This window comes from Colius striatus, chromosome 1, assembly GCF_028858725.1.
Source record: "Colius striatus isolate bColStr4 chromosome 1, bColStr4.1.hap1, whole genome shotgun sequence".
Classification (NCBI taxonomy): domain Eukaryota; kingdom Metazoa; phylum Chordata; class Aves; order Coliiformes; family Coliidae; genus Colius; species Colius striatus.
In genome coordinates this window covers 153,743,362-153,755,522 of record NC_084759.1, presented here as the reverse complement: position 1 = coordinate 153,755,522, position 12,161 = coordinate 153,743,362, and the positions used below count along the sequence as shown (strand labels likewise).

Genomic DNA, 12,161 nt, shown 5'->3' with positions numbered 1-12,161 from the left:
AAAATCCAGAAAACATTTACAAAAAATAACTTTTGAAAAATGGAAAAAGTGAGTTTAAACTGAGTTTTATTTGAGATTGGTATATTTTTTTCTTCAGAAAGCAGAGATACAGAGTTGTTCACTGCAATGGCATTTCACACCATTACATTTCCTCTATATGAACTATACATAGGAAAAGAGTAGATCGAAGTACTTACAGATCTCAAAGTCAGTTTGGGAGACAATGCGGTATTTTCAAAGGGAAAGAAAATACAACACTCTATTAACTTTTTCTTTTGTGCTTCAAAAGCACTCAGGGTATTCTGAGATTAGAAAACAGGGGGAGTCATCTTTCAGTTTGGTATTCACTACAGATAAGTAGGTTTCAAATGAGGAATCCCTCTTGACTCTGTAGAAAACAGTACACTCAACTGGCAAAATCTTAAGCTATCAACAGCATCCCTTTACAGCAGTTCAAGCTGCACTGCCTGTTTAAATCCCACATTCTTTTTTGCAAAGCCCTTGGCAGTTTTACCTTGTTTATAACTGCTGTTTTATAAAGCCAGTAGATGATGATAACATAGTGTACTGGATTTTGATGGGACAGAGTTAAATTTCTACAAGGTAGCTACTATAGGACTATGTTTTTGATCTGTGCTGAAAACAGTGCTGAGAACATAGGGATGTTTTCATTATTGCTGAGCAGTGCTTACACAGCGTCAAGGCCTTTTCTGCTTCCCACCCTGCCCTGCCAGCAACTGGGCTGAGGGTGCACCAGAAATTGTGAGGGGACGTAGCTGGGACAGTTGACCCTAACTGACAAAAAGGATATTCCACACCATACAACACTGTGCTTATTTTAAAAAAAGCCGAGGTGAGGTGTGTGTGGAGGCTGGCAGGGGCTGCCATTGCTCAGTGACTGGCTGGGATTTGGTTGGTCAGTGCTGTGCAATTGGTTTTGGTTTGTATCTTATGTTCTTAATTTGTTGGGATTTTTTTTAAAAAAAAAAAAAAAAAAAAGATCAAACAGTCTTTATCTCAGCCCACGTTTTCTTACTTTGACCCTTCAAATTCTCCTCCCATCTCACTGAGGGGTGAGTGAGTGAGCAACTGTGTGGCGCTTGGTTACCAAGTAGGGTTAAAGCTACATACCACAATTATAGCTCTTTGCTATTATGCCTTGAAATTTTGAAATTTAAAGTTACAAACTCACGAGTAGGTGTTGGGTTTTTTTCCTCCAGGTAGGAAAGTCCAACTTTGCGTGTTTTGTAGGAATGTGTTAATAGGTTCTTTTGCTGACCACTGCATTAAAGATCAAGAGAAAAACTATCCCAAAATTTCCACTGATCTTCTTAATGGACTATATTAAACTCATTTTTAAAACAAGAGGAGTATGCCATAACATTTTTAGAAGCTTTAATTACATGTCATTAAAAGAGAGGACTACTTTATTCACTTAAGATTTAAACTTATTCCATTCTTTACTGAGTAATTAATACATTTTTTTCTTTAATACAAGATATGGAAAGATTTTAGTTTTGAAATTACTCTTCTAAGGAAATGTACAACATTTTGAAGACAGAAAAATGAAGGCAGTAGAGCATGATGAAGATTACATCAGCCTCTGCCATGAAAAATTATCTTTGTGCTCGGAGCAGTTCCTCATTTTGGTAGAAGTGTAAATTGTTGTTAGGCAGAATACCTCTCTATTTCTAAAAGACTTCACAACATACTTTATACAAAGACTCTAAGAAGTTAGTATAGTTGCACATCAGCATTAGAAAGACTGGGTGCTCCTACAAGTCACTTTCCAGAAAAATGACAGAAACATGACCTGTACATCAGAGAACAGAGATGTTGGAAGCTCCACAGGTAACCCACTGGCAGACATAAAACAAATGAATAAAAGAATATCTTCCAAAAATATGGTGAGTGATTAAAAATACCCCAAAACTATTTTCCAGGACCAGGGGAGAGGCAACAGCCACATGAGTAAATTGAAACCTACTTTGACTTGTCAGGTATTCATAAGAAAGTATACTGAGAGTGAAAGTTCACCTCTTCATACAAGCCAAATTTAGAGTAGCAGGGATTCATACCGAGGAGAAAAGCTGAAAAGGAGAAAAGTCTGAAAGCTCGATATATCAGGCCAGTACTAGACTGGAAAACAGCTTCTTTTAATTACAGTGACAAAACATTTTGTTTCTTTCACTACTGTATAGGCCTTCAACTTGAATGTTTTAAATTATTTAGTGCCATCCAGATAGAAATCCTGTTCTTTATCACTACTAAAAGCCGCAAAGACATCGAGGTTGTGGTTGCTGTGTTAGGTTTAACTACCTGACTAAGATTTTTGTTTTAACTATATTAATTCTAAATCCCACACGATGAAAGCATCAGCCTAACTTTTGTACTACTGTCAGCATCAAGCAACATCCACTCTGAAAAACAGAGCATAACTGATCCATAAATGCAGTTAGTAGAACACTTGTGCTTTTAAGAAAGAAACCTCCTGATTAGCAATACTCACTTTGGAATTTTAAGCTTATATTTAAAAAAAACATAACTTAGTAAATCAAACATAAATATTGCTTATGCTTCTTTGTTCTCAACACATATGAAAAAAGCAAGAGCTTAGATACTTGAGCGTCATATTTTTTAACCTTTTCATTACCTCTGTGTGTGTGCTTCAGGATTTAAAAAAAAAGCCAATTGAGTTCTGAAGATTGATTTAAACAGAAGGCTAATGCTAGTTCACAACTAAGACACCAGGAGGCAAGAAAAGTAATTAACTAGGATGAGAAAAGGTAGGCAATAATGTAAGGGAAAGATTCATGCTGACAGGTAAGAACAGGACAGCAACTTGAAATAAGGATTAGCAAGTAACCTCAAGACAGAACGGTAAGTGCCACTGGATAGTTGGACTGAACAACAGGACAAGCCTCGACATTTGTGGCACTGGTTTTGAAAAAGCCACCAGAGTATGGAAAAGCAGACTAATTTCCAGAATACCTATTCAGTACAGTAATTATTTCTATATCTGCTAATTAAAACTTTGAATACACATACATTTCTCTAACATCATATAATACAAAATCTTTTCCTTTTTTTTGTACTTATTTGGAGTTGACCATTATTATAAATACTGTGCAGTCGCATTTTTCAAAGTTCTATGTACCTAGATTTTTATAATTTAAAGCATTAACAGAGCAGAAATAGTTATTTTTCCTCCTCTTCCTTCTACAACACTGAATCAAAGCCATGATTCATTACTACCCTTCCATGAATTACTTAGGTAAAAGCCACTCCCTCCCTACAAATTCATTTGAAAGATGAAGGAACAACAAGGAAGAGGAAATTTTAAATTTCACATGAAAATTTTAATTGCATTTTTTGAGAACAAAGTTTGCAATGTAAGCTCAAAACTCTTGCCAATATTGAAAGAAATCTAAAAATACTTCAAGTTAAACATAAAATTTTAGCCTCTTCCTGCAATATTTTATAGCAAAGCAGCAACTGAGAAACAAAGTTTAAGTGTTGTCTGTGCAGTAATCCTTAACAGATGGATGAAAACAGCTAAAAAGAAATCAGCCACAAACAAGCAGCTCAGTGCTTGTTGATGTTTTCAGAGCATCAAGGCTGTTAATGGAAAAGGCTAGTAATCATTAGTAGTAAATTAACTAACACGAACTATCATTTAAAAAAATCATAATCCAAAGCAGAGCAGAGTGTGGGGTTCCAAGAAGAAATGGGGTTTTGGTTGTTTTTTTGTGAATGGGGAAAAAGATACCCTGAAAAGCCAGACAACAAACAGTCTGTCCCCCAACTATTTTAATAAAGTGGGAGGATACCTTGCTGTATGGTAGTCACTAGCAGATGATATGGATAAAATAGACCCAATATTCCTAACTAAAAAGACTTCTTCATCTGCCAAAAATAATTACATTTTAAAACCCACTATGCTCATTTGAAAAAGATTACTTCTGCACAGGTTGTTTCCCCTCTTTGTGGCACTAATACCAGATAACTACTGAAATCAAGGTGTCAGCTGTCTTTACCACGTTTATATCATTTTACTAGAAAGAGTATTTTCCCAACTGTCTGACAACAAAGAAGAAACTGTGAGATCAAACAATGGAACCAGTTAAGATGAAAAGCCCTGGCAACAAAACTACCAAGACAGAAAGTTTCTCCGAAAGCAGCGTAGAAGAAAGGGGAAGAAGAGGAAAGAGCATGTGCAAAAACCATTCTTTGCTGGAAAGCAATGCAATGAATGACAAAAGGATGTGCTGCCAAAAAACTTGAGGGAAGAATTGTAGGAACTTCCCAAGTATTGGGAATTGAGAATGAGAGCATAACTCAACAACCACAATAATAATAATAAAAAAAATCTAGTGAAGGCAAGAAAGCAGGTAAATTACAGGATTTCTGGGAATAGCATACAAACTGAGTGAGGTCCAAATGGATTGCTGGCACATAAATATGGGTATTAAAAAACCACCTAGAAAAAATACAGAAGATCCACTGATCTGAAAAATAAGCACAACAATAATTATATATTTAGCTTTTATTTACCGATTAGCATTTTGGAATAGGTAAAAAGGGAGTCATGAAAGGTCCAAATAGAATATAAATGAATAGGTAGTTATATTAATGTCTTTGAAGGACAAAACTAACTTCTTCCAAAAGAACTCATGTCACCTGTCTGGAGGGGAGTCCAAACAAAAGGAAAAAACATGAACTATATTACTGAAGTCTTAAAAAACTATTTTTAAGAAAAACATGGCTCACTAGATCATGTCAACATTTGTAAGTTAAGGACATAACTTTAATGACACAAGATGATGCACTGGAATATACTCTGCCTAAATTTTTCTAGGACAAGTAATTTTTACAGCTCAAAAACTCTCCCAAGATGAGGAGACAGAGGGTAATCATTTACAGACCAATGAAACGTGGAAAAATACTCTTCAGTGAGTAGTCCTGTATATTGCAGGATAGGGAAAAGGACTAGATGTAGTCATGAATCATTTTTGTTTAAAATATACTGATCCTATATTGCACTTTAATTAATAACTCTGAATATCATAAAATCACAGAAGAGTAGGGGTTGGGAGGGACCTTTAGAGATCATCCAGTCCAATACTCTGCTAAAGCAGATTGACCTAGATCAGGTCACACAGGAACGCGTACAGGTGGGTTTTGAAAGCCTTCAGAGCAGGAGACTCCACACGCTCCCTGGGCAGCCTGTGCCAGGGCTCCCTCACCTGAACAGTAAAATAGGTTTCCACTGGGTTTAAATCAAACTTTTTATGTTCCAGCTTCTTTCCATTACCCCTTTTCCTATCACTGGATACTACAGAAAAAAGTGATGTCCCACCCTCCTAACATTAATGAGTTCCCTCCCCCACGCTGCAGTCTCCTCTTCTCCAGACTAAACAGCCTCAGTTCCCGCAGCCTTTCCTCATAAGGAAAATGCTCCAGTCCCCTGATCATCTTGACGGCCCTGTGCTGGACTCTCTCCAGCAGTTCCCTGTCCCTTTTGAGCTGAGGACCCCAGAATTGGGACACAGGACTCCAGATGAGGCCTCACCAGGGCAGAGTAGAGGTGGAGCAGAACCTCCCTCGACCTGCTGGCCACACTCTTCTTGATGTAACTCAGAATGCCACTGGTCTTCCTGGAGTATAATTCCAAGTTTCTCACGTTCTCCAAATGACAATTATTTCAAAGCAGTACTTCATCTACACTTTGGTATTCAAAGTAGTCTAAGATTAATTTGAAATTTAAGCTCACTAACTTTAATACCGAATGCTGGACTAGAGATACAATCTTTGCCATTACATCTGGAATGTTGCAGGAAAGTCTGCTTTTCATGGGAGGAAAAAAAAAAAGTTTCACAAGCAGTTACTTCAATCCACTTCCTGACACACAAACAAAAAAAATGAATGCTCTTTACCCATATATATACTGCAACAAATTCAGACACTTATGTGTATATACACAGATTCATTTACATATACAGAGATTCTATCTGCTTACTGAAGAGTAAGCACCAGCAACCAAACTAATAAAAATCACTAATTAATTGCACCATGATAGTTTCTCTCAGATGTTAATTCCCCATTGAATCTTGCAGTCACATCCTTGTCAAGAGATGCATTCAATACCCTGGATAGCTGCAGGTACATCCATCGACTCTTTTATTTGTCAGCTCTTAGTCTAGTCAGCCTTCTTTCAAAACTATTCAAAATTAACACAATTCGTAAGGAACATGCAGGACAACTGCCAAATCCTTTCTCTAATAATTAATCGTCTCCTACTCCTTAAAAAATGTTTTGTGCTATTAGAACATAAACTGATGGGAACACATCTCTAAATAACGGTACAGCTAGGAAAACACATTTTGATTTTAGTCCTCTAGTTTTTCAATTTTTCAACTAGTCTCTTACACAAAACTACAAGCAAGTCAACAATGACTCAGATTTTCGTGAGATTTAGGAGCCATATTGTAAATGGTAATTGATTGCAAAGTTAACACTAACTCACTGGGATTGGCAGGGCTATACATTTATATACATACTGAAAAATATGATAATCACTACATCACTATGCAAACAAAAAGATCATGACTTAACATCTGCAAGTAAGGAAAACACACCAACATTATATTTGACAATACACTTTATAGCCCCTTGATCCAACAAAGTAAGTTAAGAATCATAAAAGCAACATACTACCCAGTCTCACAACAAAGCACATGCTGGCAAGTACACAGAAACAAGCAGCAGAACACCTTGAATATAGACCAGTTAGTAATCCATAAACACTGACACCTGCACCTAAGAGCTCACATGCCTAATTCTTTAAATCAATTGAGAAGATGTGTGGGTAGCACAGAAACTTTGACAAGTTTGATGGAATACCATCAAAGTTAGTATTTCTTTACAGGAGTTTCCTCTTTCCTTCCTGGGAGTGCCCAAAGACAAGTTTCCAATCCTTAGCAGACAGCAAAAAAAAGTTGATTTTGACGTTATCTATCCCCCATTTCAGCCAAACAAGCTCTTGTTCCTCCAGAACATAGTGGTATTTACCTTACTGACCTTGGGACTGCCTTCCTCCAGTATTTCTCCCTCATCAGTTTGCATGGGAACAGGATCTGTGCAAAGCTCTGCAGAAATGCAAAATACTGCCTGAAAGATAAAAAAAGACATATTTTAACAACAATGATTTTTCTGCCTTTAACAGTGTTATGTGAGATTGTGATACACATAAAGAACAACTCTAGTCTGTAACCATTAGTGTTCCCATTCTGCACATACTTACTGAATTTATGTTTTACACAAAGACAACAATTGTTATTGAGGGTACATCATAACTCTAATTGATTAAGACAAAAAAAGCATCTAACAGGAATATACTTTTTAAAAAAACATTTAAAAACATGTAATTGCTGAGTATTTAACATATTCATTGTGTTTACTCATTAAAGGTACAGCCAGTAAGGAATAACCACAAGGACTAGAGCTGAGCAATTCTTACTTACTAGGAATTAGCTTTTGTGCAAATACAAGCTTCACAGATATGGCTCACAAAATCTAGTTTGAAAAATTGTTACTCAACTTCTAGTGATCTCACAATACCTCTGAACTCTTACTTTAAGAAATTTTTCCTTAACTTCATTTTAGAAATAAATACACTTTAGTATCTAAATGGTTCAGGGAACTGATATGTCATTCATCTTTAGGTCAACACTTCTAATCTAACATAGATCAAGAGCTCTCAGTGTTTCCAATATTCAACACTCCTCAGTAATTTAGTTTTTAAGTTTGACAGTGTCAGTGCAGTTCCAACTAAACAAAATCTACACCCCAAGCTCCATTCTTTGAATTGTAAAGTGACTTGCAGAAGAATGCAATAGAGTTAGGGAGACTTTGGTTACAAAGATTAAAATGTTTTCTACTCCAAAGAATGAGCCACCTTTCAGAGCTAACAGATCATATTAGTTCATTCAGGAGATCAACTGAGTCGGCATAAATTCAGCAGTAATCTCTCACTCTCAAAACAAAATATTTAAGCAATCAACAAATTTATAGCTTTCAAGGTATGTGGAAAGTAAAGGCTCACACTGGCTTGTTGGCCTTTAACAGCTGTCCCTCCCAAATCCTCTCCACTTCACTTTTTGCACCTCAGCTGCAGGTGTACTGACTACTGTCACCTTCATAGCAGCAATTCCAAACCTAAAAACTGCCAAATTTGGGAGTGCAAACAGTAATAAGGTAAAAAAGAGAAAGCTTAGAATTATTCATCTTCATTTCAAGGTTGAAGTCAATTCATAAGGTAAGGCTGTCTGCACTGCCAAAGTCTTCTGTGTGTTCTATAGAACATGCCTATTAAGTTGACATAAGGAATAAAAAATATGTTCTAGAAACAAAAGGCCTGAAGCTACAAAATGGTACATACAGCCTATTAAATCTTATAACCAAGTGCTGGTTTTGGTGTGGATAAAGTTAATTTTCTTCACAGTAGTTGGTATGGGACTACTTAGGATTTGTGCTGAAAACAGTGCTGATAGCACACGGATGTTTTGGTTTACTGCTGAACAGTGCTTACACAGCACCAAGGCCTTCTCTGTCTCTCGTTCCACCCCACCAAGTCAGCTCAGGGTGTACAAGTTGGGAGAGGACAGAGTTGACCTCAACTGAGCAAAGGGATATTCCACACCGTCTGACACCATGCTTAGTACATAAAGCAGAGGGAAGGAAGAGAAAGGGAAGACGATGCTCAGAGTGATGACGTTTGTCTTCCCAAGTAACAGTTACATGTGATGGAGCCTTGTTATCCTAGAGATGGCTGAGCACCTGCCTGTCCACAGGAAGTAGTGAATGAATTCCTTGTTTTGTTTGTGTGTGTAGTTTTTGCTTTACTTATTAAACTGTCTTTATCTCAACCTATGAGTTTTTTCACCTTTCCTCTTCTAATTTTCTCCTTCATCTCACTGGGGAGGAGTAAGCAAGCAGCTGTGTGGGGCTTAGTTGCCAGCAAAGGTTAAACCACGACATTTTTGGCACAAAACACGGAGCTCAGTGGAGACATAGCTGCAATTTTGTCACAGTGGGATGTGACAACATCCATCCTGTCTTTTTATTCCTAAAAACTAGGCACCCTAGTTCAAAAGAATTTGGATTCTTTCCTTCTCTTTCTCAAAAACTTCCACTCTGTTGTCCACTATATTCCATTGGATCCATGGCAAATGGTGGGGCTGTGTTTCCACCCTTGGGGCACTCAGTTCCAGGTGTACTGGACCTGTCTACAAGTGAAAACAAACTGTGTCCTGCACTCTGCTGCCAAAGAGATTGAGAAAAACACATTAGCAATAATCAGTTGCGGCCAACCACTTGGCTGCCTTTGATGTCAGCTCATATTGAAGATCGAGCATGTCTGGCACAGCAGCACTCAGTGATGCCATGACTTCATTCAGGCCACAGAAATCTACTGTTAGTAGATTACTAACTATTAATTACAGTAAATATGTTACTGTTAGCCTCCACTCTCCATTAGATTCTCGCACAGGCCATTTGGGGCTGTTAAAAGGGTGTGCAAGCCCTGCTGATCACGCCTTAGCTTTCCAGTTGAAAAATCAGCTTATGGATGGGAATCTGGGAGTCTTGGTTCGTGCAATATTGCTGCCAGTGCACCTTTGTGGTACTGACTGGTCCTTGTTCTCAACCCTCAGCAGCATCACAACAGAAGGGTCCTTCAAGACCTGGCAAGACAGACAGCTGTTCAATTTCCTCCAACTCCAAGGCCATTACACTAGAGGCCCACTGGTAACTTTTTGGGTCACTGAAATACTCTCACCTGAGGTAGTCTATGTCCAGGATATACTGAGTCTATAGGCTGTTTTTGTCATTCATTCCCCCTTAGACTTATTTTAGCCTCCAATGCATTTAGCTGTTGGGATCCCTCCATCACATCATGACAGCATTACAGCTTGATAGGAATGGAATACACTGTGCACCAGTGTCCACTAGTGCTTTATATTCCTTTGGGTCTGAAATACCAGGCCATCAGACCCACACAGTTCAGTAAATCCAGTTATCTGGGTGGAGGCTAGGCATAAGATTCTCCACTCACTTCTTGTAAAAATGGCTTAGAATTCCTTTCCTTAGGACCAGAGTAAGATCAGCCTTTTCATTCTGCCTGGGAAGGCACCCACTGGAGACTGGAACAGCAATTTTCCTGGAGAAAAACCCATTTGTGATTGTTCCTCCTTGCAATTCACACACCCATGCATCTAGGAGAGAGGTAAGTTCTCCATCCCACTTCACATTTTCTCCCTGATCCTGTAGGCAAAAACACAGGGTACCCTGTAGTGTATATCTTCTGTATTCTTTCTTGAGCAAGGGCATGCTTACTCCTAATAGCTGAGATACTGGTTTATACAGATGGGGGCAGAACTTGTCCTCAAATTGCTAGACCTCTTGGGACAGTTTCTCAGCTAGCACATCTGGCAATTTCTCCAAAGTCAAGATGCAGAAGGAGGAGAGATTTTCTCTGTATAGCCAGAATTGGCAAGCCATATCATCCAATGTCAGTGCCTCTTCACCTTTCCAATTCATTTTTGCAAATGCATTGGTGCACAACAATGCTGTGTTCCATACAAACTTCTGCTACAAGGGTTGCATGCACTAGATTTCATCAGGATTTGTGCATAACCGCACATTGTCTGGGTCACAATAATAAACTATCTCCAGAATGGCTAATTACCCCAACTATTGGATATCTCTCTCCACTTGCCTGGTTGAAATACACCATCTTCCTTGAAGGGATACCTTTCCCTCACTTCTGACTGAAGTCCCCTCCTGAGGCTGAGGGCGTGTGTCTTTTCCCAACTGTTTTGCCAATGGCCCTTTCCCTAGACAGGGAAGTCAGCTGCCTGGTTTCTTTACCCTCTAATTCCAAGCTGCTGGTCCCATTAGCCAAGGTTTGGAGCAGTCAAGTGATAATGTGTTCACCTGAATACCGCTGAAGTCTTTTTTCATTATCTCACAGCTCACTCAGGGATATGGATCTGGCGATTACCTCTGGTGCTACTTCCTCCCGTTCCTATGATGATCCTGGTTTGTCTTTATTCTGCATTAAGTGAATAGCCATTTTATATTCTTTCCTCTATACTGGGGCAACCAACACTGGCCCTGCTTGATTTTTTTGGTTCAACTGCAGTGTCTATGGCTTTGTTGTCAGATTTAAAGATCTTCCTTTCCCTGTAAGTACTGACTAGTGTTGAGCAGAGCTGCTTGGTAAGCATGGGCCAGTCTGCAGCATGTTGCGGTGATTTACATCTCTCTGAAATTACCAGGGTGACAGCACACTTTTTCCACATATTTTTCTAGTTTTTCCACTGGACATCCAAAACACTGTCCTAGGTATTCGCCAAAATATCCCTCACACCTTGTCATTCAATTATCCAACCTTAGGGCAGATCTCTGGGTTAAACAGTAGTTTAACTCCAAGCAAGACATCAGACACACTCAGGAACATGCTGGTTTCAATATTTCACAGACATAGAAAATTCAAGAGCTACTGTAACTAAGCTAAAGGAAGGTATCTCCTCCATAGACTGTCTCTCCAAGGAGAAAAGGTAAACAGAGTCAATGGTTTCTGAGAGATTGTTCACAAACCACAGAGGTGATGGCAATACTGAGTACAAAGACTAGATTAATCTCACAACCAGTCATTTCATCATACCATCAATTAGTGTAACATAACATAGCAAAGCAATAACCTTAGCGCACCTGCTATGGATGCAATATTTATGGCACATAAGGGTCATATATAGCACAACTGTAGACACAAATAGTAGAACTCTAAGACTCAATGATTCAACATTGTGATCAGTGACTACTAAACTAATATAATGACTGCTTATAACCATTTTGTTTTAACATGCTTCAGTCAGATCTGCTGCTCAACCCTTCAAGCCAAATTTCGTGTGCCAAAAAGGACTGTTGTGATTTGACTCCAGTCCCACACAGCCACTTGCTCACTCCCTGCCCTCAGATGGGAAGGGGGAAGAAATCAGAAGACTAAAAATGATAAAATCTTGCAGGTTGAGATGAAGGTAGATTAATAAGTAAAGTAAAATCTGTCCACAACTTCATTCACAACTTCCCATGGGTGG

At 38.5% G+C, this 12,161-nt stretch overlaps 1 protein-coding gene across 10 annotated transcripts in view; it reads right to left on the bottom strand.

Moving 5' to 3' along the window:
• TNRC6B (trinucleotide repeat containing adaptor 6B) overlaps positions 1 to 12,161 on the bottom strand; it is a 149,285-nt gene that overhangs the window by 117,316 nt on the left and 19,808 nt on the right. For 8 of the 10 annotated variants that reach the window (XR_009820189.1, XM_062012881.1, XM_062012850.1 and 5 more), the window contains exon 3: positions 7,072 to 7,170. Coding sequence is in view for 9 of the 10 variants with exons in the window: in XM_062012850.1 (XP_061868834.1) it covers positions 7,072 to 7,125 (54 nt within the window). In the remaining variant the exon portion in view is untranslated. The remainder of the gene's footprint in view (positions 1 to 7,071; positions 7,171 to 12,161) is intronic. The other 2 variants (XM_062012891.1, XM_062012864.1) reach the window with 1 other exon arrangement.